The 26431-nt window shown below is 38.9% G+C and overlaps 2 protein-coding genes and 2 non-coding genes across 10 annotated transcripts; all 4 read left to right on the forward strand.

Annotated features, from left to right (window-relative positions):
* The first annotated feature begins 1187 nt into the window (after nt 1-1187).
* On the forward strand, nt 1188-18534 carry KHDC4 (KH domain containing 4, pre-mRNA splicing factor). Of its 5 annotated transcripts, none has more exons than XM_073806345.1 (15): nt 1188-1288; nt 1770-1986; nt 4803-4931; nt 5286-5365; nt 6896-6948; nt 7200-7363; nt 8133-8344; nt 8912-8972; nt 10472-10529; nt 10771-11024; nt 12770-12931; nt 13844-13956; nt 15203-15294; nt 16221-16324; nt 18399-18534. In XM_073806345.1, the coding sequence occupies exons 1-15, from the start codon at nt 1251-1253 to the stop codon at nt 18429-18431; spliced, it is 1770 nt and encodes a 589-aa protein (XP_073662446.1). In that variant the 5' UTR covers nt 1188-1250; the 3' UTR covers nt 18432-18534. The 5 variants fall into 5 exon arrangements, 4 of the variants coding, with proteins under 4 accessions (XP_073662446.1, XP_073662442.1, XP_004312562.1 ...); XM_073806341.1 differs by lacking the exon at nt 18399-18534 and adding an exon at nt 17265-17475; XR_002176050.3 differs by lacking the exon at nt 18399-18534 and having other exon boundaries at nt 13872-13956; nt 16221-16277.
* LOC117309955 (small Cajal body-specific RNA 4) lies at nt 7647-7776 on the forward strand. Its single transcript, XR_004524224.1, has one exon.
* Nucleotides 11756-11889, forward strand: LOC117309942 (small nucleolar RNA SNORA42/SNORA80 family). Its single transcript, XR_004524220.1, has one exon. It is a non-coding gene; the product is annotated as a small nucleolar RNA SNORA42/SNORA80 family (small nucleolar RNA).
* On the forward strand, nt 18474-26431 carry RIT1 (Ras like without CAAX 1). 3 transcript variants are annotated; one of them, XM_019933426.3, is made up of 6 exons: nt 18474-18601; nt 19118-19262; nt 19434-19490; nt 22185-22258; nt 22481-22672; nt 23740-26431. In XM_019933426.3, exons 2-6 carry the CDS (start codon nt 19160-19162, stop codon nt 23968-23970), a joined length of 657 nt encoding a protein of 218 aa, XP_019788985.1. In that variant the 5' UTR covers nt 18474-18601; nt 19118-19159; the 3' UTR covers nt 23971-26431. The 3 variants fall into 3 exon arrangements, with proteins under 3 accessions (XP_019788985.1, XP_004312563.1, XP_033713279.1); XM_004312515.4 differs by having other exon boundaries at nt 18512-18642; XM_033857388.2 differs by lacking the exon at nt 18474-18601 and adding an exon at nt 18750-18976.

A 26431-nucleotide genomic window follows, 5' to 3' on the forward strand; every position in this document is an offset into this window, starting at 1 on the left:
ATGCCGCGGAGCGGCTGGGCCCGTGAGCCGTGGCCGCTGAGCCTGCGCGTCCGGAGCCTGTGCTGCGCAACGGGAGAGGCCACAACAGTGAGAGGCCCGCGTACCGCAAAAAAAAAAAAAAGAAAAAAAAAAAGCATTACAGCAAAGGAAAAAGTAGACTCATGCAATAGAAAAGAATTCAGAAATATTATATATATAATTTCATATACGATAAAGGTGGCGTTTGTATGGAAGGGACATTTATTTATAAAATGCTGAAGGGAAAACACTATAAACTTGGCTTTTAAATGAATTTGTATTCTGTTAATCCTATCAGAATGTACTTATTTGAAAAATAGCATTGTATTTTATTTACTCAGTAGAGACTCCTTGCTGCTCCAAGATACCCTGCATGTTGGAAATCTCTGGCTTTCAGAATCAACTCAGATTGCATCCAAGGGCATTCCGGATCCCGCCCCACTCTCGGACAGTTCAACCGTTAAGTAGGGAGAAAGCCGGAAAACGGTGTTTCATAACCTACGCTGGATCATTTCTCCAGCCCTCACCCGCACGTTTAACTTCCGTTTCTTTCAAATACCTGCGTATAAGCTCCAAGTTGAGCACTATATCTTCTCCGCCTCTGCTTATTTTACAACCCTATTCCATGTATTTACCCGCAGGGCTACCCCGCCACATTGTAACTGCCAGAAAGGCAAGACCGCGGCTTGCTCGTCTTTATGTGCCCTGCTCTTAAAACAGCGCTAGGCGCATAGAAATGAAAAAAAAAAAAGAGAGAAATTCTTCGAATGACCTTTGGGACGAATCGTTTCCTTTTTCCTAAACAGCTAACTGAAACGTGAAGTTCGAAAAACTCGTGGGAAAGCGTTCTCCCAAGCAAGAGGCTGGAACTCCACACGAACATGACTGAAAATTAAACAGGAAAACCTGTTTAATTCTCTGACTCATGCGTATTGTCTTCTAGGCTACCAACTTGCCCACAACAAAGATGGATTCTCCTTGTCCCAATTCCTCCTAAATACCAGATTTAGCAGCCATCTTTTGCAAGGGCAAGGCGCAAGCCGGAAGGTCACACCCTGTCTCACAGAACGCCAGACGCCTCGAAATCAACGAGAGTCCAATCGGAATAGACGTTTACACCGGAACCGCTTTTCCTCACGACCGGAAGAGGTTTTGCGTAAGGGCGTTGGGGCGGAAGTGACGGGAAGGTGGTAGCGGAGTAGTTGGCGGGTGGTTGATCAGAGCCGGTCGCCATGTCCGCGGGGAGCGCGACACATCCTGGAGCCGGCGGGTAAAGCTCCGCGGGAGAGGGCATCGCAGGGAGCATGGGGCGTAGGAGAGGCGGAGGGATCATGGGAAGCAGCGTATGGGTGGAGGGGCGCTTAGTTGGGAAGTGTACATATTGGAGGGCCGGACTCTTGAGAAGGGTGGTGAGCAGGCCCGGAGCCCCTGAAAAAGGCCAGCGGGGATCAGAGAGAGGAGGAAAGCACGGACTTCGGAAAGGACTAGACAAGGGGAAGGCGAAAACGAGGGCGTATAGGACAGAGTGGAATCTTTTCATGGGGGCGACGGAATAGAAAGGAAGGAGACCCTGGGAAAATGTTGTAATAGTTTTCTATTTAAGGAGAGATGGTAATTTCAGCTCCTACAGGAGATTCGAAGTTGCAGAGGGAACATGATAGAGGGAAAATGGGATGCTAAGGCGTAGTAAGGGGAGAAAAATATAAATGAAAGCTTTGGTGGAGCCCAGTATTTTCCTTTTACTTCCGTAGGCGCCGCAGCAAATGGGACCAACCAGCTCCAGCCCCCCTTCTCTTTCTGCCACCAGCGACCCCAGGTGGGGAGGTTACCAGCGGTGGGGGAAGCCCTGGGGGCTCCACCGCTGCTCCCTCTGGAGCCTTGGATGCTGCTGCTGCTGTGGCTGCCAAGATCAATGCCATGCTTATGGCCAAAGGAAAGCTGAAACCAACTCAGAATGCTGCTGAGAAGGTATTTGAAGTTGAGGGGATTCTGCTAATTGCAATTTTAATGGGGGTTATTTTGTAATCTTGTAATTCTCAATAATTTGCATTTATGGAAGGAGAAAACAGCGATACAGTAATTTAAAGAGTACTTAGTTTTGGAACATATTTGATGATATCTTGTTATTTGTTTTTAGGAGACAGTTTTGATTGGGCTGATTACATTTATGGACCAAAAAGCTTGTTTTGTCTATGTTCACGTAGTTCAGCTTAAGTTCTGTATATTCATCTAAAGCAATGATGTGATATGTTTTTTGATAACATGCACATTTTCCCTGAAGTCAAAAGAGAAATTCAGGTAAATCATGTGAGCTTTAAAATGTCACGTCTAATTAGAAGCTGTAGATTCAAATTTCTAATGACTGCCTAACTGCCTAACTAAAGCGCAGTTAAACATAAACTAAAAATGAGTAATTTATATACGGGTTGTTTTGCTGTTTTCGTACAAATTGAGGAAATTATTTGGTCATTTTATAAAATCCCTGTTATTATTAGAATCTTACAACTAGAATGGATCTGAACTTTGAAGCCTTTAATTTACCTTGCCATAGAATGCAAGAATCTTCCTACAGGATAAATAGTACAGTTCCATTTGTATTGCTAGAATGCATGCTTTGCGCTTAAAAAATCCTTACAACAATTTTATGGAATGCAGTATCGTCACCACTTTATAGATAAGGAAAATTAGGCTCATGAATAGAAAGTAACTGTCCTAGATCTGTAAATGGTAGGCACAGATGTCTGACTTCAGAGTCACCTTGGACAGTTGGGTGTTTAGCTTTTGTTCGAAAGCCTCTGGAGTTGGAGAATTAAGTGTGTTCCAAGACAGCCCATTCCACTGTAGTTATACTTTGAAAAAAATTATTTTGGCTTAAATTAAAATTGCCTTCCATGGTACCTGGGAAGAGATGAGTTCTGTGTTTGAAAATGCAATTCATGTGAAGTGATGGATATGTTAATTAGTATGTTTGTGGTGATTATTTCACATTGTATACATATATCAAGACATAAAGTTGTACACTTTAAACGTATATTTTTGTCAGTTGTACCTCAGTAAAGCTGGGGGAAAAAAAGAAAGAAAATGCAATTCGTCGGCCTTCCAGTTTATCAGTAGATAACATCAACATCGTTTATCAGTAGGCACCTGTCTGGATGCTTTAATGTTCAAGTTCTGTGGATTTGGTGAAAACTTTTAGTGAATTGGAAGTTTGTTATTCATTGTATTTTTATGGTTTGAAAAGATCGTGTGAGTCAGTTTTCTCTTTCTAAGGTCTAGAAGGAAATACTAAAAGCACCCTGACAGAATGGATACTTGAATGTTAAAATTCTTAATACAGATGTTAATCATTTAGACTCACTTTTTCTCTAAAAAGTAATCTCTAAAATGGTAATTGAACTCAACAGGAGGTAGCATGGTGCATAAATATTGGATTTAGAATCAGAATTCCTAGGTTTGAAACCCAGAATCCCCAGTTACTGGTTGTAAATTTTAAGATTTAGTTCCTTGGTCACGTTAGCCACATTTCAAGTGCTCGATAGACATGTGGGTAGTGGCACCCATATCAGACTGGCAAGTAGAAAACAGAAAGTTCTGTTGGACAACACTGATATGTACCTTTAAAGGTGGCCATAAGGATTCAGTGAGATAAGATGTGTAAATGCATTCTGAAAGGGGCTAAACAAATGAAAAGAGATATTGTTGAGTTTGTTTAGTTTGCCTCCACATTTAGAAAATGTACCTAATGAACAAATAAATAATCTGTATTTTACCTTCCTTGTGCTGTCCAGGGTAACTAAAGGTTGGGGAGGGCCATCTTGAGGTTAAAATTTTTTCAGATAACACTCAGATCCAGCTATCTGGAGTTGCCTATAGTTTATTTTATTATTATTTTTTTGGCTGTGCTGCACAGCTTGTGGGATCTTAGTTCCCCAACCAGGGATTGAACCCGGGCCCTCACCAGTGAGAGCACGGAGTCCTAATCACTGGACCACCAGGGGATTCCCTGTAGTTTCTTTTTCTTTTTTTTTTAATTGAAGTATAGTTGATTTACAATGTTGTGCTAATTTCTGCTGTACAGCATTTTTTTTTTCCATTTTATTATTTTTTATTGAAGCATAGTTGACTTACAATATTGTGGATTTGTCTGTAGTTTAAAGTGAGAGAAAACAGATCAGGTTTTAGGATCTTACTCGGCTTTTCATTCATTCTCTTCTGTTCTTCCTTAATAGAGAGTAAAGGGATGTGAATTAGATACAATTTGAGGTCACTGTAAGGATGGAATTAGTTGAATTTGTTGTGTTGTGACTCTACCGTTGGCACAAAGGCAACTTCCCATTATACAAATGAGATGTATGAGTTGTTGGACTCATGTTGTGCATGGACTCTACCCTACCCTATATTTTACTACACGTGTAGCTATCTAACTGAGCAGTAAAGCATCATAACTTGGCCCTTTAATTTTCCTTTTGGAGATTGCAGCTTCTATTCCATAACGTTTCTGTAATTACATGGTCATAAAAATGCACACACGGCCAAGGTTACAGAGAAATCTGATGATGGCCTTCAAGTAAATTGACTGTACTTGATGTTATTTTTGTGAGGTTTTGTTTGCTTTTTATTTCATTTATGAAGAATGACCAAGGAGTATTTCCAGGTGTGTTTGCAGGCAGGCAAGGGAACAGTAAGGAGGTGATGGCACTTGGGCAAGGGTAGTTTCAAATTGGACAACAAAGAGATATTTATTTCATCATATAAACTTTTTAATCTAATTTCTCTTTTTGTAGCTTCAAGCCCCTGGCAAAGGCCTAACTAGTAATAAAAGCAAGGATGACCTGGTGGTGGCTGAAGTGGAGATCAATGATGTGCCTCTCACGTGTAGGAACTTGCTGACCCGAGGACAGACTCAAGATGAGGTGTGGAGATGTCGGGCCTCTTTGGGGAAGGTGGTGGGTGGATGTAGTTTCGGGAAAACAAGGCCTTTAAACACAAACAGGAGTCAGATTTTTATTAGTGGATTTGGGTCGTCGTCTGCGAAGTCAGGATTGGGTTTAACTGTGGAAGAACTTCTTAGTGAAGTTAAGGAAACAGATATGGGTGAATTCCTTGAGTTAGTTTGAGTACAAAACAATGGAATCAAAGTTTCAGATAATAGGAGAGAACTTATTTCTGCCTATTGGTGGAGTGAATTAATGGGGAAAATCTATCCTGCTACCTGTCATTGAACTCAGTTGCCACATCATCTTTTTAATAGAATGTTTCCTTTTTAGATCAGCCGACTTAGTGGGGCTGCAGTGTCAACTCGAGGGAGGTTCATGACAACTGAGGAGAAGGCCAAAGTAGGACCAGGGTGTGTATGCATATCCTGTACTTTGGGGAAAGGTTGGACATAGGACTCACATTAGCTTCATATTTTTCATTCGTAGGGAATATGTGTATATGTTTGGTTAGTAGCTGTACACACACACATGCTTTATAGCAAAATTTGGGACGTCTCAAACAGATGTTAAGTGTTAGCAGCTATTTTCTTTCCTCTTGCTTTTTGGTTTTTTACTTCACAATTAATGGTTTTATTGGAGGAAATAAGTTACAGTAAAGTGTAAAAGAAGATAATAATTGTTAACGTTTAATGTATACGTTTCTAAACTTTTTCCCTATGGAAATATTTCCCCCAACAAATGGGTTCCTACTTTGCCATAATCTCCCTTTTAGAAAAATCCTTTTATCAAATTCCTTATTGCCTCTATGATGATTATACGTTGTAGGTTATCCATGTAAAGGTTTCATCTCAGTTTAGTTTCGTTACTTCCATTATTCAGTTTTTGAGGGCAGGTATTCAGGCAGTGCAACATTTTTCACATTGGTTTAAACTAAATATAATTAGGAGGCAAAATTTGCTCCCCACCCCAAACAAGACTATATTTTAACTTTGCATATGGAGGGTTGCTGTTTTGAACTTTTTTGTCTTTAAACACGGTTATATTTTACCTACTGCTTTTTATTAACTCTATGGTTAGTGATCACTTTCTTCGTTATTATAATCACAATCTGAATCTAAGCCACTTTATGTTTAGAATCTAAAGAGTCTTCTCAGTTGGGTGTGGGCCTTTATTTTAATTTTATTTATTTATTTTATAAATTGATTGATTGATCGGCTGTGTTGGGTCTTTGTTGCTGCGCATGGGCTTTCTCTAGTTGCGGTGAGCGGGGGGCTACTCTTCATTGTGGTGCATGGGCTTCTCATTGTGGTGGCTTCTTTTGTTGCGGAGCACGGGCTCTAGGCGCACAGGCCTCAGTAGTTGTGGCACGCGGGCTCAGTAGTTGTGGCTCGCGGGCTCTAGAACACAGGCTCAGTGGTGCATGGGCTTAGTTGCTCTGTGGCATGTGAGATCTTCCTGGACCAGGGCTCGAACCTATGTCCCCTGCATTGGCAGGCATATTCTTAACCACTGTGCCATCAGGGAAGTCCCGGGTGCGAGCTTTTAAAGAAATGTATCTATATGCCACCATCACTCTTGTCTCATTAGTTTGGATAGCCAAGAGCGCGTTTGTCTGTAACTTATTAGACAGCCAACAAAAAAGAATTGTCTTCTCAAACATTGGGTTATCCAGTTGACTGGAGGCTAATGTTCATGAGCCCATAAGAGCATATTTGATCCCTGTGTGGGCCCATTAACTTTAAGCAACCAACAAAGTTTATTCATTCCCCAGCTGTAAAACCATGTTCTTAGAAATTAACTAGCAACAGCCATTTTCGTGTATATAGTCTCTTTTACTTACTTGGAAACTTTGTGAAACATTACAAATTAGATTTGGTGACCCATTTGGCTCCTTTGTTTGTGACCAGTTTGGGATCATCATTTTATATTTCTCTTTATAGGGATCGTCCATTATATCTTCATGTTCAGGGCCAGACACGGGAATTAGTGGACAGTAAGTAATGTTTTTGGCTCACCTACTGTTTTTTGTTAAGGGCAAAGTATTATATGTAATAAGTTGGCAAACTATTTGTTCCTGATGGCTGTTCTAACTCTTCTTTATGAACTAGTCATGAATGTGCTTGGGGAATCTATAAAACGGATTAAAACATGTGTAGTTGAGCATTGGCCTGTGTTTACCATTGGATACTAGTCAGTTCGTTCATTTCTTTAGTATAGTATCTTACTATCTGTGTTTTTCCCTAGGAGCTGTAAACCGAATCAAAGAAATTATTACCAATGGGGTGGTCAAAGCTGCAACAGGGACAAGTCCAACTTTTAACGGTGCAACAGTCACTGTCTATCACCAGCCAGCGCCCATTGCACAGCTGTCTCCAGCTGTTAGCCAGAAGCCTCCCTTCCAGTCAGGGGTATGTTTTGTGGAGAGATCATTAACAGCGTTATCATTTCTGTAAAAATGATACATGCCAAATACTACAGAAAGTATGAAGAAAAACCTGAAATTCCAATCTGAAAGTTACCACCGTTGATATCCTATTAATGGACCATTTAGGTTTCTGAGGGGTAGTGAACTTCTGAACACACATCTCTTTATACTGACACATTCTAGAAAAGGGATTGATAGATCAAAGAGTACACACGCTGTACATTTTGAAGTTAGTGGTTTGATTTAAATTTGTAAACTTGATGGCAACTGGAGGACTAAGAAGGCTGAGTCTGATGAAGCAAGACTCTGCTGATACAATCCTCCTAGAAAAAAAGGGTTGGAGAGAGCAGCCCTTATTGGAGAACATCCCAGGGCTGACTGTACTACCCAACATTTTAGTCCAGTTTTACAGTAGACTGTCTTTGCTGTTTCTTGTTAACTTACATCAGTTGGGGTAAATAGGTATGCTTACTCAGTATTGAATCTTGGGTTTTCACCTCTTAAATAGATTTCACTGAACAGAGTAAGGTGTTAATGTTGTAGGAATATCCGTGGAATATGTAGTTTGCATTTAAATTAAGCTACTTGATAGGGTTTATTTTTTAGGCTCATGGTAGAAATTATAGGGGGGTGTTTATCCTGGAAGTGATTGAAAGTATCTGGAGGATTAAAGTATTTTGCATAATAATTTTCAAGATTAGGTTTTAATTATGTATTCTCTGTTTAATTTGAGGTATTCTATTCTTCTACAGATGCATTATGTTCAAGATAAATTATTCGTGGGTCTAGAACATGCTGTGCCCACTTTTAACGTCAAGGAGAAAGTGGAAGGTCCAGGCTGCTCCTATTTGCAGCACATTCAGATTGAAACGGGTGCCAAAGTCTTCCTGCGAGGGAAAGGTTCAGGCTGCATTGAGCCAGCATCTGGCCGAGAAGCTTTTGAACCTATGTACATTTACATCAGGTATGGATGGATGGGGCTGAAGATATTTGGATACTTGTCAGCTGATCAGTACAGGCAGGAATGATTCAAAAGGAGCAAGAGAAAATGGGCTTAATAAGTAATAACATAAGGAACTTAAGTAAATATAGCAGTAATCACTTTGTAATTAGTTAATAAAAACTGAATTAAGAGGTGGAATTGGTTTTTTTAGTATTCAAATCCTTGGGTTTTATAAGGGTCTGTGATCATAAAATGAGCTGTGATAAGCCTAAAATAACTTTCATTTAAACCTATGAGAGTATTAATACATCTTATAGTAATTTTAATGACCTTCAAATATCTTTTCTTTATATCAAGAAGTACCATAACTCAGAGAAGGAGACCAATAACGTTTGGGTAACGATATTAGGTATATCTTGAAGGGCTTAAATGACTTAATTTTTGTGTTCCTATTTCGTGATTTTCAGAAACTTAGATTTGTGCTATATTGAATATATTACATTTATAAAACAGCATACAAAGTGGAAGCAGAATTCTGTATCTTTCTTTTTCTCCTCTTCAAATTTCTTGGTTCTTATGTCCTTGCAGTCATCCCAAACCAGAAGGCCTGGCTGCTGCCAAGAAGCTCTGTGAGAATCTCTTGCAAACAGTGAGTTGTATTTATCTGTCTGAAACTCATCTAGGAGATCTACTGCCATTTTGGACTGTGTGTCTTAGCTGTTTTTCTACCTGTATTAGTTTCTTAGGCCTGCCATATCAAATTACCACAAACTGGGTGACTTAAAACAACAGACGTTTATTCTCTCGTAGTTCAGGAAGCCAGAAGTCCAAAATCAAGATGTGGGCAGGGTGGTTCCTTCTGAATGCTCTGAGGGAGAATCCATCCCATTCCTCTCTGCTAGCTTCTTATGATTACCTGCAGTCCTTGGCATTCTTAGCCTTGTGTCAGCATAACTCTGCCTCCATCTTCACCTGGCCTTCTTCCCTGTATCTCTGTGTCTATCTCTTCTTGTAAGGATAACTGTCATTGGTTTTAGGGCCCACCCTAATCCAGTGTGACTGCATCTTAATGATCTCCATCTGCAAAACCTTGTTTCCAATTGAGGTCATATTCCAAGGTTCTGGGCAGACAAGAATTTGGTGGTGGTTGGGAACAACACTATCCAAACCTCTACATTATTCTGGCAACTAATATTCTCTATAAGGAAGTCAAACTCCCCTAGCCAGGGTCACAGTTGGCTTGCATTTCTTCTTCAGGAGCTATTTCAGTATGAAATTTCTAGTATATAGAGTCATAAAATCTCATTGTTGTCAGTTATTTAAATACTACTATTAATCCCAGTCAAGTTGTTTATGATGCACATTCCAAATTTAATAGTAGCTTTAGCTAAAGTAAGGGTGGAGCTATAATAATTTAAAACCAATTAGCAATGCCTTTGGGATAATTGGTTTAATTATCCATTCTTTTTATTCTATAATCAAATAACGAGAAGTTAAACCATAGGGCTGTTTTTATAGCATCTAAAGGAAATCAGCTTTGGTGGTTGAATATGTTCAACCTTGTGTTATTTGGTTAAGGTATTTGGTGTTAATCTTTTTGGGAAGAAGCTATTGTTTTCTTTGCTTTTGTGGGGTGACCTGATTTACCACCCTTGTACCATATAACTTCCTTGACCATTCCCCTTCTTTTTCTTTGTTGCCACTTGAAGTTGGACTTAGATGCTTATAATAAAGAACTGGACAGGGGAAGTACTAAACCTTCATTAAACCATGAGCTCCTTGAGGGCAAATTACCCAGTAAATAAAAGAATGAATGACTTCTCTACAGTTATACAGACAACTTAGAAATTTCCTGACTGCTTAGTTTCTGTGGCTCTCTGAATGATTTCGTACCCCAGAATTGGGTCAGTTTGTGGGAGGGGGGGAGTTAGGATGCTCCTGATGTCCATGCCCCTGGTTCCCAAAACCTGGCCTAGTAATTTATAGGTGTGCCTTATTAAAATTTAGATTAAAGAAGTCTAAATTTGATTGAAACATCAGTGGAAATGTTTTAATTCCTAATTGCTTTGATCTTAGAATTATATATCCTTATACATACTCAGTGAATTGGGTCTGTTCCGTATTGATTTGTTTTCCCTTCACTTTCAGGTTCATGCTGAATACTCTAGATTTGTGAATCAGATTAATACTGCTGTACCTTTACCAGGTGTGTATGTCTTGAAGTGTTCAACTAAAAAATATTTTGCTAGTGATATTGATGTATAAAATATGATACTTGAGGCTAGATTAACTGTGCCAGGGCACTAATAATGTTCCCTTTAACTTAGGGTAATTTGGAAAGCCATTTGTGCCTCAGTAGTTTTCTTCCCTAGAGATTAAGTTTAATATTCAGCGAAAATGTCTCATTCTGCTGCAGCTGATTAAACACTTTTTTTCTTCCCCCTCAGGCTATACACAACCCTCTGCTATAAGTAGTGTCCCTCCTCAGCCACCATATTATCCATCCAATGGCTATCAGTCTGGTTACCCTGTTGTTCCCCCTCCTCAGCAGCCAGTTCAACCTCCCTACGGAGTACCAAGCATAGTGCCACCAGCTGTTTCTTTGGCACCTGGAGTCTTGCCAGCATTACCTACTGGAGTTCCACCTGTGCCAACACAATACCCGATAACACAAGTGCAGCCTCCAGCTAGCACTGGACAGGTAGGATGCCAGGATATGATACGTTAGACCGTTGAATTAGGAAAAATTGGGGCAGGGAACGGGTGGAAAGCTGGTGGTATTATTTAGAAGTAATATGGAATGTGACGTATTTTTTTTACCTATTGTCTTTTTCCTGTGTTCCTACCACCAAACTACCTGAATACTTTGGAGTAGTGTGTACATGTGTGTATTCATCCTAAAGTTTGCAGTCAGTTTCATAACTCTTGCCACCAAATACAACTTTAGAGCAAGAGATGCCAAGCTTTCTATGAAGGGCTGGATGGTAAATATTTTAGGCTTTGTGGACCATACAGTCTCTGTCATAACTACTGCACTCTTGTTGCTGTAGTGCAAAAGCTGCCGCAGACAATACCAAATGAATGAGCATGGTTGGGTTCCAGTAAAACTTGATTTACAAAAATAGGTAGGCCAGAACCATAGTTTGCCTGTCCCTGGCCTTGCAGTGTTAGGAAAGTTCTCATGGAGAAAGGCTGGCGTACTGCACTCATCTAAATGATTGGAACTGATTTACTAATCTTAGAAGAAATATTATACCATATACAAGTATTCCTAGGCCAAGAGATAATGTACTTTCCAAACTCAAGGATTATAAATGCTGGTATATATTTCTGAAGCTAGGTAAGAAACTAGAATTTTAGGGAAAAAGTCAGTAGCCAGCTCATCTAGATTATGTACAGTCCTTCTTAAAGGCAGGGGAGAGACTAATGGAAGCATGGTAATGGATTTATGGCGGGTCCTCTGTGGGCCTCTCATAGTGTACCCATGCCAGAGTAAATTGCAGCCTCGAACCATTGCCCAGCCTCCTTACCAGTGGGCTGTGAGCACTGAAGGGGGTTGTACAGTGTGAAACCAAAGATGGGCTTCCGAACTCACTTCTGTTTGTGGTCCCCTAGTCATAATTATTTTATGACTTTTATATTTAGGCATAGCTATAGTTCTGCAGCTTTGAGCCACATCCTTTTGTAATTAGGAAGCAGTATGACGAAGTGGGTAAGAGTTGGGGTTTAGAGATAGACTTGCAGGGTCCGTGATGCTTCCCCATTTTTGAGCTATGTGATCTTGGGTTAGAACTTAGTCTATCCAGGCTTTGGTTTTCCTTATATGCAAAATGGACATAATGATCATATCTCAAAGAGTTGCAAGGGTTAAGTAAGCAGTCAATAAATATTAGCTGTTACTAATGAGAGTTTTCGTTTTAGAAGTGCTTGTTTTCTCTAATATATCTATCTTTTCCTTTTGGGAACAACCTCTTAAAACATTAGACTTGCTCTTGACATAACAGCTTACCCATGGAAGTGATAGATGAAGTTGCCTTTGCCACAAGCATTAGCAGCATTTATGATCCAGAAAGAGCTAATCACATTGATTAAAGGGCTTTAAATAAGAGAATGTTCTTGTTTGAGAACTTCTGAACTAAGTAAGTGGCTGGAGTATCTATTGTTTGTTAATGATCATGTTTGCTCCTAATGGCCAAAAATGTGCATCAGGTTTTTCCTGAGAGTTCAAAGCGCTATTGAGTTTGTCAGTTTCATGTTTTCCTACCATGAAGGTAGGAAGACTAGGTGATACTGTTACCACATTATACATGAAGGAAACTTAGGACCAGAAGATGAAGGATTCATATGAAATATACTGATCATTAAAGTATATTTTAATCATCCTTTAGTTACTTGTTAGTTGGACATTCTCACACTTTTTTCCTCCTTGGTTTGTTTTGGTCCCAGAGTCCGATGAGTGGGCCTTTTATTCCTGCTGCTCCTGTCAAAACTGCCTTGCCTGCTGGCCCCCCGCCCCCGCCCCCACTCCCAAGTCAACCTCAGGCACAGAAGAGGCGATTCACAGAGGAACTACCAGATGAACGAGAATCTGGACTTCTTGGATACCAGGTTAAATAAAATATCCTGTCTTACTTTCCTCATCTTATCTTACTGTATTCTCCCTTTAAAGAAAGATAAATTCACATCTGTATCCACTGTCCTCCCAGTACTGGGATTTCTGCTTTCTGGAATCCATTTAGATTAGGTGTTTATCCTTGGGGATTAATTTAAAGCAAGAGTGATTCCCTTTGGGTGGATTTTGTCTTTGGGGTCAGTGTGATAAGAGAGTACAAAGCTCTCCGCCTAGAGAGAAGTCTCCTATGACTAGCATCTGGAAGTTCTGTAGAATTCTGCACTTCCTCTTTATACAGCAGACTCTTGAAAGCCTCTGATAGCTTGTAGTGAAATGTGTAGGGAAGAACTGTTATTCTACCAGTATATGGTTTGTATTTAAAACCTTGGCTTTCAACTTAGTGTTCTCTTTTTCCCTCCTAAAAAAGAGGATGATGTCTTTCTCCAATTCCTACACCCCTAAAATAGATAGCCAGAAATGCAGTGATTCTGTGCATGTACGTAGTCATTCACTAATGAGTTTTTTTAAGATTATTAAAATATATAATTTCGGTGCAATTTTGTTTTATCAGGAGAAGCACCTTTTTGCCAGAATCCTTGAAGCATTCTTTGAAACAAACTTTGGAGCATTTTTGTAGTTTATAACTAGATTTATACAAACCAGTTAAGTCATAGGTAGTTGAAAACACAGACATAGCGTAGTGAGTCACAACATCCCTAACCAAGTCCTACAGAGAAAAATAACAGTCTCTACTCAAACTATAGTTACACTCCAAATGCCAAAGAACTATGTAGTGCAGCTTACTGCAATTTATCAGAAAGATGAAGCACTTGACAGTTACATTAAGGAGCTAAAGTCAATACAGCAGTTGTAGATTTGCTAATGCCACTGTATTTTTCTGCTCATAGCATGGACCCATTCATATGACTAATTTAGGTACAGGCTTCTCCGGTCAGAATGAGATTGAAGGTGCAGGATCGAAGCCGGCAAGTTCCTCAGGCAAAGAGCGAGAGAGGGACAGGTAGGTTGGTTGTAACATAATTATATATGAATACATTCAGATGTCATTTTTTTGTACTATTAATGTGCATAATGATAGTTGCTATGAGCTTCCATGTTCTGAAACTGGAATGAAATCATTTGGATCAAACAGGCTCCTGTTTGTTGTAATTGATGCAGTAATGGAAAATATGATATCCCTTACACAGTCTTAGAAGCAGTTATACTCAGCCTTGAATAATTCAGTATTTGATTATTCACCTATCTTCCTTTACTTTTATTGTCTGAGTCTTAGACACTTTCCTAAGGACAGACAGTAAAAGAAGTGTTACACCATTTTTGCTACTTAGAATCATAGAATATCACTGATGCAGGTGCTTGGATGGGAGTCCAGCCTGCCATCCAGTGCTTGAATTCTCCTTTCCTATATTATGTTAGCCTTCATAAGATGGAGCTGACTTATCACAACAGTTCATTCTGTCTTATTCATTCATTCTGTTATATCTATTTTTTTTCATTTCTTAAGTGAGAATATCATACTTTAATTCTTGGTGCATCATTTTATAAACTGCCTAGAAATATGTAACGTGACCGGCAAATTCCCTTAATGGACAGACCATGTTTTACATGTAATTGAAAGTATACAAAGACATATCCATACAAATCAAACAGTTAACACAATTACTTTCAGGTCATGACAGAGATAATTTGCATTGGAAAGATCTCATTTTTTTTTCTTCTTTATTTTGACTTTTTTGTTTTTTTGAAGTGTAGTTGATTTACAATGTTGTGTTAATTTTCAGGTGTACAGCAAAGTGATTCAGTTGTGTATACCTACATACCTATTGTTTTTTTCAGATTCTTTTTCCTTATAGGTTATTACATAATATTAAATATAGTTCTCTGTTGTATCTATTTCATTCATATAATTCATTCTATTATATCCTTATAATCTTACTTTTTTTTTTTTTTTTTGGCCGCACTGCTCGGCTTGCGGGATCTTAGTTCCCTGACTAGGGATGGAACCCGGGCCCCTGGCAGTGGAAGTGTGGAGTCCTAACCACTGGACTGCCAGGGAATTTCCTAATCTTACAACTTGATAACAGCTTGAAGAGTAGGGGAGTCAGGTGGAAAGGGTTGAAGTTAATAGTTAAACTGAACTTGAAAGATTACCTGCAGACTATATTGTTATTCTACTTCTTATCTACTGGAGATGTTGAAATTGTTTGAATTTGTCTGAAAAATTATTTAACTTTTTCTTTTAACAGGCAGTTGATGCCTCCACCAGCCTTTCCAGTGACTGGAATAAAAACAGAATCTGATGAAAGGAATGGGTCTGGGACTTTAACAGGGAGTCATGGTGAGTAAGGTGTAGCTGGGGGAGCAAGGGAATGGCTAAGACTGGTCTTAAACTATTGGTTTTCTAACCTGATGTTCATTCAGGTGTGACTCATTCAGATGTTTAATCCAACCTCTGTAATCTACTGGCTAATGAGAATACTTTTTTTTTTTATTTATAAGGACAGCATATAGTTACACAGCCTTTTATTTTCAACCGACGTGTGTCTAGAAAAGAGTCAGTCGACTTATATTTTATACATAGCATCAGTGACATTAAAACCCTAGGAAAAAGTAATGATTGGTAGGTCATTTCAAAATTTTGTTGCCTTTGTTGTTTTGAATACCTGGAGATAATCTGATACAGACTTAAAGATTTTTCTTTGTGTTGGGAGCTGAGCCACATCTCCCCTTATAACTCTATTTATTGGTTGGGAATGGTCAGCCAGTGGCTGTTTTTAAAAATGTTGCTTCTTAGTATCCCAGAACTCTAAATCCTGGAGAGGTCCATAAATGGGATTATTTTTGTTCTTTGCCTGTAGTCATAATAAAAATGAACAGAAGAAAATACATTTTTTTCTTTTCTTCTTTTCTTTTAACTCTTTAAAAGGTGAAATATCAGCCTCCAGAGACTCACTTGCTAACTTTCCTTTTTTTTTCTTTTTTCTTTTTTTTTTTTTTTTTTTTGTGTGTGTGTGTGTGTGTGTCTTTTTTCTTTCTCTGCTTTCTTACATGGTTCTGGTGGATTCACATTTGCTGATGCTGGTGCTGTTTTTCGTGTGATCTTCAACGTTTTTGGGTGACCGTTGACCCTGTGACCTCAAAATGGTGTCCAATTAACCACTTACAATTAACATCTTTTTTTTAATTAACGAATTTATGGTATTATCTTTTTTTTTTTTTTTTCTTGGCGGGGAATGGGGTTGGGGTTGTTTTTCTCTCTTCTAGATTATCCAGTCAAGAAGATGAAAACTACAGAGAAGGGATTTGGCTTGGTGGCTTATGCTGCAGATTCATCTGACGAAGAGGAGGAACACGGAGGTCATAAAAATGCAAGTAGTTTTCCACAGGGCTGGAGTTTGGGATATCAGTACCCTTCATCACAACCACGAGCTAAACAACAGATGCCATTCTGGATGGCTCCATAGGCAACAGTGGAGCAGAGTTTTGAGCCTTGGTGACTCTTTAGCAATAATGCATGCATTTGATTTAACAAGACTCTGGGGCCTGTACTGGGAACCATCTTGGACCTTTGCAGAAGTCAGAGATGAGTGTCCCCTTTCTTAAAGGGGTTGCATTCTTTTTAAAACATCCTTATTTCTGCCGTGGCATAGCATCTGTTAAAATTTACTTAGAATCACAAATTTGTCTCAGAAGCTTTTTAACAGTTGGTGAAATGTGCTTGTTCAACAGGGTCATTCCAGTATACCCTTTACCTGGTCCAGCCTTTTCCAAATGAATAGCCCCTATTCTGACGTAAAGCAAGTTTTATTTGTATTTTACTACTGTTTTGTGAATTTTGATAATAACTGGTTACATACAAAGCCTTACTATTTATTAGTGGGGAAATGATTTTAAGACCATCCATCCTTTCAGTACTTAAATCTAAGAACCTCCTCATCCCTGTTTCATTTTTGGATTCTTTGTTTTGGAAAATGTGGTTTTACTAATTTAAAACTGTTGGATATAGCTGGATCCTGGGATAGTGAAGGTTTTTTTTTCCATTGGGATGATCCAAAGCTGGCACCTTCAGGCATTCTTGTCTCAGATAGCCGTTGCTGTTTTTATTGCCCGTCTAAGCTCATTGTCTTCAGCTGGGTCAGAGGCAACTACTTGATCAAAAGCTGGTCAGAACTCATCACAGAAATGAAACCCAGTGGTCTGTCTCTCTCAGAACTGGTTGCAGCTAAAATAGAGAGATTTGACTGCTTGCAATAGAATGGTGGACTTAGTGACTGAAATTGCAACTTGTCCTTTTTCTTGGCATTACAGGTTTTGCCAAAAGAACTTTTTTGTATCAAATATTGATGTGTGAAAGTGAAGGAGCTAGTCTGCTGAACCAGGAGTAGTTTGAGATACCGAACTGTCATTTTTGCACATTTGAATACTTTGCAGGCTGGCTTTGTATAAACGTATCCTCTGGTTTCCTATATGTTGTAAATATTTAGACATAATTTCATTATAAATAAATGTATAAATATTCTGCTTGTGGTTTCTCTGTTCTTTCTTCTACAACCCATCCATACGCTAAAATTCATAAACTTTTTTACGCATAGCATAATGATATCATAGCCCCATCAGAAAAATACATACGTGGACCCAAAAGTTTGCATGTAGTTCCAAGAGTTTTATGACTTTCCAAAGTAAACCCTTGAAAGTCAAAATGAAAATGTAAAGGATTTTTGTGATGGATGTTTTCCACTTTGATATCCTAGCCCCCCCTTTATTGAACATGGTTTGTAAAGGGACTGAGTGAAGGAAATATTTTTAAAGGAAATACAAGTTATTCTTGGGAAAACATGCTTAAAAAGGAAGAAGGGTGAGCAGAAGTTGCAACAGAAAAACTTCCCTGTGTGAAGTTCCTTCTGGTATTTATGTGTGCTACCTAGAGGTGAATATAGTTGGTAGTGCCTTCATTTATTGCTGTATTTAATTTAAGGACCCCTGAAAACTCTTGAATTATCATTTCCTGCCGGAGGGTAGTATCAATACATTTGTTAAAAACAAAGCCAAAAACACCCTAATTTTTAAATATCTTTCGTTTACATTTGTTTAAAATATGTGCAGAAATCTGATTAGTCTAACTAGAACTTTATCTTTGAGACCTGATTCTGTTTTTAAGAGCCCAAGTCATTGTCCTTGTCCCTTTGGGGAAATTTGGTTTTTCTGCTGTTAAGCCTTAAACTTGATCTTGGTCCTGTTTTGGGGGAGGATTTGGTGGGTTCCCGTTTCCTGTTTCCACATTCATTTGGCCAAATTTTTTTTTTTTTAATCTTCAACAGTACTGGGTAAGTTGTTATTCTAGAGGCCCCTTGTGTGTCGCTTATCACATACTTATTTGACTTTTGTGTTAATAATTGTTTTAACGCCTTTGTGGGCACGTCCTGAATATGCTACTCTCCCAAGGCCCTTGGCGGTGAGTCGCGGAACGGGGTTTGAGGACCTGCCGGGGAGATGGCCCTCCCCGGGGGGGCGGGGCCAGTTGCAGGCGTCACGGGGCAGCTCCGCCCCTCCCCCCCCCAGACGCGGGCGCTGGTGGCGCCATCTTTCCCGGCTGCGGGAGGGGTCACAGGTCAGTGCCGATCCTAGCCGCGAGTGAGGAGGGCGAGGTGAGTGACCAAATCCGGCCGACGTCTTCAAGTCCCGACGGGTACGAGCAGCAGGAGTGGGTTGGCTCGTGAAAGGGAAGGGCGGGGGGCCTGATGGCGGGCCGGAGATGCAGCTGGGGGAGGGGAGCTGTCGAGGGGAATGGGGAGGGGGCGGAACCTCCGGGTACCGCTGGTGTGAGAGGACCCCTGCGGCCTAAGGGGCGGTGTTCCTTTGGTCCCCAAACCTCATCTTTCTCACTGGGCTCCTTCATGCTGTGCCGGTGCTCCAGTTTGAAAAGAAATTCAAAATTTCTTTGTCTCTTTATTCTTTCTGGAAAGTGTAATAATTCGGAAAACCTGTTATGTTTCATAGGAGTGAGCTGTCCCGGAGGGAAGGTGAGGATGTAGGGTTTCTTAGGGAAGCCAGAAAGGGGAGCAGGAGTAATAGGTCAGAGTATGGGAAGGTAGGGCACTGGCTCTAGGACTGTCGTCACGGTGTCTGAATCCTGGTTTAAATATTTTCTTCTTTATTTCCAGGTGCCTTTTCCTCGGGGCAGCCCAGGATTCTCCAAGAGGACAATGGATTCTGGAACTCGCCCAGTTGGTAGCTGTAGCAGCCCTGCAGGGCTGTCACGGGAATACAAACTAGTGATGCTGGGTGCTGGCGGTGTAGGGAAAAGCGGTAGGTGATGTTTTTCTTCCATTTTAAAAGAAATTAGAATGAAAAATTCTTAGAACAAATGCCCTCCACCCAAACCAACTGGGAGACTGACTATCATGCAATATTGATACTTACAGTTCTTTCTGTGGGTGACCTTTGTGTGGATTTTAACTTTCCTTTCTTGTTTTAAAGCCATGACCATGCAGTTCATCAGCCACCGGTTTCCAGAAGATCATGATCCCACCATTGGTAAGTCAGATTATCACTTCGGTTTTCCAAATAAACCCCATAAAAGTGTCTTGGTGTCAATTTTTTCAAACAATTTTCAACCATTTATATTTTGAGCCTTTTTTGGTGTCTAATTCAGATTTATTTAATAAGGATATCATAGCAGTTGGTAAGCAAATGGATTTTTTTTCCCTAGCTTAACTGTATATGTATATCAGCCATCTTAGTCTGTCTTTTATTGAGCATTAGTGGGACACTTTCTTTGTTATATTTTTATGGTTGGTATATTGTATTGCCAGGTTAAGGGAAAAATTTAAAAGCCACTTAACGAAGCCTTTTGCTATTATTTTTTCTAAGGGTCTGACTTGAGACTGACTCTGTAACTATGAGTCAGCTGGTTTGAACTTCCACAGAAGGAAGCAGAAAAACAAGTAGAGCCAGCCTGCTGAACTCTTACAACCCAGACATGCAGAGCCTGGACTTGTTCCACTAGAAGCCTTTAATTTACTTCCTTATACCTCAAGTTCATTACATAGCAAGGTCTTTCTTCGTGTCTTTTATAATCCTTAATGCTCTATTGTTAGTAAAACAGTGTTAGAGAGTAAAAAGTAATTTTGTTTTGCCTTTTTTTTTAACTCCTGTTCTATGTAAACACCAAGAACAAGAACGTTACTATCATTCCTGAACCATAAGGAGGCAGGTTTGATTTTTTAGGAGTTATATCCCAGGATAAAAGAAAAATGGTGGTGGGGATAGAGGAGGGCAAAGAATACCTGCCATATTACTTGTATTTTCAGGATGTGACACTTTGTCGTGATCCTGGGTCTCTAGGAAGGATTTCCATTGGGTCAGTCCTCTGCTGCTCTTTTTTCCACAGAGCCAATGACTGTTCTGTGCTAACCCATCTTTGGATGTGGTCATTTTATATAGTAGATGCTTCTGTGGCTTGGGGAAAATAGAAACAGTTCTTATTTTTTCATGTACTATATTAAATTTAGAACATTGTTCAGGAATTCACACTATGGTGGGAATTCTGGGAATAAAATTAATGTAAGGCCTAGGATAATTTACTTAGAACTCCAGAAATATCTTTTCCTGGGACTTCCTTGGTGGCCGGTGGTTAAGACTCTGTGCTTCCACTGCAGGGGGCATGGGTTCAATCTCTGGTCAGGGAACTAAGATCCCGCATGCCATGCAGTGCGGCCAAAAAAAAAAAAAAAGAAATATCTTTTCCTTTCTTCAAAGTAAAACCTGGGAATTCCCTGGTGGTCCAGTGGTTAGGACTCAGTGCTCTCACTGCCAGGGGCCTGGGTTCAATCCCTGGTCAGGAAACTAAGATCCCACAAGCTGCATGGGGTGGCCAAAATAAAAAAAAAATTTTTTAATAAAATTAAAAAAAATAATAAAGTAAAACCCATATCCTTGTCCCCTGAAAAGTTACTTTTTTTAATCAGTTGATTTTTTTTTTTCCCCCAGTCATCTGCTCTTCTGACAATATTATCTGATTTCAACAACAAATACTTTCATCTCTTGAGTTCCTGTTATGTGCCAAGCACTGTGTTAGGCCCTGGGGGTACAGTAGTAAGCAAAAAGATATGGGGTCTGCTGTCATTGAGTTTACAGTTTAGTGCAATTTTGTTTCAGACTTTGGCTGCTAACTCTAAGAAAAACTTTATATTGTAACCAGTACACATATAAGTATATGTTTGCACACATGTATATGTAATTAAAATATCATGAAACTATATTTACCTCACTAAGTTTGGTGCACTCATGTATTTCCTCTTTCATTTTAGATTTCTGCTTGTTTACTTTCATGCCGGTCCCAACCCATTAAATTCATCCACAATTTGCAAATTCTAATGGATCATGCGTGACCTGTAGTTTGAGAATCATTGATTTAGTAGGCTCTTCATTTTTGAGGAAGAGTCAGAAGCAGGGGTTCAAGAAAAAATGTTTGAAGGAAATACATAAGGATGTAAGCAGCAGTTGTTTGAATGATGGAAATACTGAGTGAGGTTTTTCTCTTCTTTTTTACTTTGCTGTATTTTCAAGGTTACCATAAGAATACATAAAGAAATGTGCTCTCATAAAGGAGAAATTATGACAATATGGATTCTTTAGAAAATAGTAAACTCTGGTTTTTGCTTTTCCTATAATGTTAAAAATGAGGAGAACTATAGCATATGGTTAAGTACATAAAGCTTTTGAGTCAAGCAGCCCTTGGATTCAGTTCTGGCTATGTCATTAATGAACTTTGTAACATGGGGAATACATTTAATGTTTTAGAGTTTAATTTTTTTTACCTGTAAAACGGAGGTAATAATACCTACCTCACTGAATTATTGTCACTGTTGAATGAGCTAACATATGTAAATCACTTAGTATAATGCTTGGCGTCTAATAACTATTTAGTAAATGGTAAAGTTACTTTTCTGGCCTAACATTTTTCCAAAAGACAATCTCTCCACTCTTTTAGAATTGTAGGTGAAGTCTAATAAGCTTAAGCTATGAATAAACTTATGTCATGGTTTATGTGGGAAAAAAGAAATTAGTTGAAGACCCAATTTACATGTCTCAATGGAATTAGGAGCTTCCTGAGAACATTTGGGCACTTAAATGTGTAATCTACTTCTCCATAAGATGAATTTCAAAATAAGGTTACATATTCCTGCATTTATGGGTTAATAGTACCACCTTTCTTCCCTTCTGTAGAAGATGCTTACAAAATCCGGATCCGTATTGATGATGAGCCTGCCAATCTGGACATTTTGGATACGGCTGGACAGGTATTAAATCCCAAAATGCTATGAGTAAAGGCCTTTTTGTGCTAGTAAAGGGGAGGGGAAGACTTACGCAGAGAAGATCATTAGTTCATCTCTTTTAATTTTTCATGCACTCTGACTCAGGATAGCAGGTAACCAACATCTCTCTTTAATCTGAAATACATAGCTAAAGTGTATATAGTTCCAGGTTGCATCAATACACTAATAATCCTTGTTTCCCTCTAGGCAGAGTTTACAGCCATGCGGGATCAGTATATGAGGGCAGGAGAAGGGTTTATCATCTGTTACTCTATCACCGATCGTCGAAGTTTCCATGAAGTTCGGGAGTTTAAACAGCTTATTTATCGAGTTCGACGTACTGATGATACCCCTGTGGTTCTTGTGGGAAACAAGTCTGACCTAAAGCAGCTAAGACAGGTGAGGATAGAGTAGAAAATTCTATGTGTAGTCTTGTGGGATTAGTCATTTGTGTTCTCTGTTTATAAATTTCTTTGCCTTAAAAAGAAAATTTTAAGTTAGCTTCTCCCTAGCCTGGAAAACTTCCCTGTATCTACTAATGTGCTCTTATTTTGGGTAAAATCTGGATTTTAGGAATCAGTTTACGGACAAAACCCACAGGATAATAATCAGATGACAAATAGAATACACATTAAGTGAAGGATCATGGGATTTTCATTTTCTAAAACCTCAGAAGTAAATCTCTTTATGTTGCAAAAAGAGAAACTTAGGCTTCAAGGTATACTTCCTGATGGTGAGAATTATGAGCCATGGAAAGGGAGAATAAGAGAAATTGTAGAGGATTTTAGAATAAATGATACCCTTCAAGTTAGCAACAATGTTTCAAATTTTGCTGTTTGGTATAGAGTTGAAGGAGTGGTGAAAGGGGCACGTTTATCACTACCAGTGAAAGCAACGAATGGTACAAATTTTTAGAAGTAGTTTGACAGTAGTTAAATTCATAATGCTTCTCAGTTAATTCCTGTTTGAATTAATCTATTCAGGGATTTATATATGAATTGTTCATTGCCAGGCTTTTTATGGTAGCAAAAAATTAGAATAAGTCTAAATGTCCAAAAGTAGGAGAAATTATGGAATATCCGTCATTGGATATATTGATTTCAGGTTCCTTATGGTTTTCAGTATTGTAGTTTAAGTATACCTCTCTTTGCCTTGTGATTTACATTCTTGAAATGAAAAGTATGAAGAAAATTCAGATTGTATATTTGATATCTATAACTATTCCCTGTTCCAAAAAGTTATCTTTAAAATAGACTAGAAATAGAATCACATAATTTGAAAGCAGAAGGAATTAGAAATCATGTAATCCAGCCTCCCAGCATTACAAATATCACTTTGCTCTGCTTGGACCTTTCCAGAGTTGAGGTACTCTCTTCCTGTTAAGGTAACCCCTTCACTTTTTGGGGCAGTTGTGATTATTTTCTGCTGTTACCACTATAAATTTTCTCATGTTTACATTTTTAAAGGTCACCAAGGAAGAAGGATTGGCTTTGGCCCGAGAATTCAGCTGCCCCTTTTTTGAGACATCTGCCGCATACCGCTACTACATTGATGATGTATTCCATGCCCTTGTACGGGAGATACGTAGGAAAGAAAAGGAGGCAGTGCTGGCCATGGAGAAAAAATCTAAACCCAAAAACAGTGTATGGAAGAGGCTAAAATCACCGTTCCGGAAGAAGAAAGATTCAGTAACTTGAAGGGAAGATGTGAAATGTTTATCTGTGAACTGCAGTCCTTAATCAGAGCAGTCCAGTAACCTGCATTAGTGAGCATGGTGCTTGTTCTTTCTCCTGTTATGACTGTTATTTTAAAAATAACTGATGAAGGGGACATGCCCACTAGGAGTTTTCAATGATGTGGTATTTAAAATATTGTTTCTTAGCTAATTCTGATTTTATTAACCCAGTGGAGCACTGTCTACTTTTAAATTGTCACATTAGAATTCGATTTACCAATGTTTTGGGTTCTGTTGCTGATATTAATTAATGTAAATTTTTTATACCCCGGGGAATACGAATACCATACGTGTTTGCCCAAGCTCACAAGAGGAATTTTTTGCCATGCACTATTCTGCATTCTCTTTCAACTGCAATTTCCTGGGACTGTCCCAGGTAAGGACTTCAGTCTTTTCTGTTCATGCTGTGCTTCCTGGAGACAGAACAAAAATCATGGGGAAATCAGTTCTAAAGAGATTGGTGCTAAAGTTCAGCAAATAGCTGTGGAACTGACTCCTGTTGCAGATTATGGAGTGATGATATTGGGGAAATCAGGCTGTATGTTTTTGCAAGAGCTTGGCTAGAAAAAGTTAGGATCAGAACAGTGCTCCTCAGAGGAGCCTGTCTTTTCTAACAAGTACACATTTGACCCAAATGCACTGGGATGGATGAGAGCAAAGAGAAACATATAAGATGTAATGAAGCTTTCTCCTACAAGTTTATTTTACTCTTCCTTTCAGGGTTTTGCCCTTCTTTACCTTCACAGGTAAACATTTTGGGAACCATTACTGGGTTACTAAACTGTTGTTTAATCTAAATCCTTGGTTGGGACAGCCATTGCCTTGTACAGGTTTATTTTTTCCCCAGAGATGCACACACAAATACATTTACATTAATTGCTTCCTAGTGCTTTCCCTTAGCTTCCCTGTGCTCTCTAGAAGAGCTAGGCCTGGCAGAATGTTTTTTAGGCCCTTCGTCAGACTGACTGCATTTTCCATACTGAAAAGACATCAGGAGTTAGTAAAATTGTATATGTGCCTCCTTGACATAGACAATTACTAGACTCAGTGTTCTAAGAAAGCTTGTGGCATTTCTGTGTAATGAGCCAGTCTGAAGCTTTAAAATTCCCATATGTTGAGTTTCTCATTGAAGATTTCTTTACAAGGACCTTGCTAAGTTCACCTCAGGGTTTTGCCTGAGCCTTGACAAAGCTTAGCCTAAGACAGTACCACTTTGATAACTGCATAGGTGAGAAACTATCCTGTCTTCTTGGGAAGAATCAGCTTTAAATATTGGTGGTGAGGTCTTTCTTTTACAATCAGGATTATTTTGATACCTGAACTTGTTATGTGTGGAGATTAAGCACAAAAGTGCTAAGAGTAATGTAGCATATGTTGAACATTAAATGTCACTGAAGCAGTGTTTGTGACCACTTTAAGAACATGACTGTGTAGCATCTCTTAAAAAGTGCACAGCTCAATTCACTGTTTTCCGTTTTTATTACAGTCAGGACAGGGTTGTTGTATTTTTTCTTCCAATCAATGGTATGTGTTCTAGGTTTAAAGGAAAGTGATGGTTGTAACTTCTTTAGCTGAGTAGTGATCCCTTTTGAAACTCCTGAAATGTTTTTGCTACCAAATAAATCATGGTTTATGGTACTCAAGCCATCCAAAACTGAAAGATGCAGAATTTGAATCTATGCAGGACAAAAATCTTACAGGAACCGTAGCACTTTGGAAGTGTGAAGTTAGAAAAGAAGTACAGTGCAATTCTATTTTAACAGTATTTCACCACATTTAAACTAGCTTAGAGCCTGTTAGGTTTAATGCCTTAGCTTCTCATTACTAATAACCTAGGGAATTGTTATTAGCATCAAGCAAGATGTTGACAGCTATGTAATTATATCTATAAGACAGGAGGGAGTTTGTAATGTATATAAGAAAAATAACAAATGGGTGTTTTTAAGACTATCACTATCATATATTTGATCATTGGATTACTTAGCCCATCAGGTAGTATTGAGAATTCTATTCATGGTGCTAAATAGTTTGAGGGGTATAATATGTGTAAGTCATAGCTCTATTCTTAGTGATTGTATAGTGTAAATAATTTATAAGCTCTAAATAGTCAGCTTTATCTAATTTGAGGGCATTAAAATCAATTAACTGCCTGGAACTTTGAGGAGAGAAAAATTCAGGGACAAGTTGAAAAGCACTGGAACTGTTCATGTCCATACCAGATTGGCAAGTTACAAAATTTGGAAGCTGGTGTCTAGAATTAACTGTTTAGAATTCCAAAAGAGATATATGTTTTAACTTTGTGATATATTAGCAAGAACTGGTCTACTGTAATGTATGGGGAGGAGAGGGGAGAGAAAAGTTTTTCACTTATGCACTTGTATATGATGACAGTTTGTATGACACAATACAAAACTTTTAAACAA

This window comes from Tursiops truncatus, chromosome 1, assembly GCF_011762595.2.
Source record: "Tursiops truncatus isolate mTurTru1 chromosome 1, mTurTru1.mat.Y, whole genome shotgun sequence".
NCBI lineage: Eukaryota > Metazoa > Chordata > Mammalia > Artiodactyla > Delphinidae > Tursiops > Tursiops truncatus.

Bases quoted from the DNA above. Each gene is read 5' to 3' on its own strand.
- KHDC4 (XM_004312514.4), top strand. From the start codon at position 1,251: ATGTCCGCGGGGAGCGCGACACATCCTGGAGCCGGCGG. The intron at 1,289-1,769 runs GTAAAGCTCCGC...TTACTTCCGTAG, and splicing joins ACACATCCTGGAGCCGGCGG to GCGCCGCAGCAAATGGGACC. The intron at 12,932-13,843 runs GTTAAATAAAAT...TTCTGCTCATAG, and splicing joins CTGGACTTCTTGGATACCAG to CATGGACCCATTCATATGAC.
- RIT1 (XM_033857388.2), top strand. From the start codon at position 18,851: ATGCTGTGCCGGTGCTCCAGTTTGAAAAGAAATTCAAAATTTCTTTGT. The intron at 19,491-22,184 runs GTAAGTCAGATT...TCCCTTCTGTAG, and splicing joins AGATCATGATCCCACCATTG to AAGATGCTTACAAAATCCGG. The intron at 22,673-23,739 runs GTGAGGATAGAG...ACATTTTTAAAG, and splicing joins ACCTAAAGCAGCTAAGACAG to GTCACCAAGGAAGAAGGATT.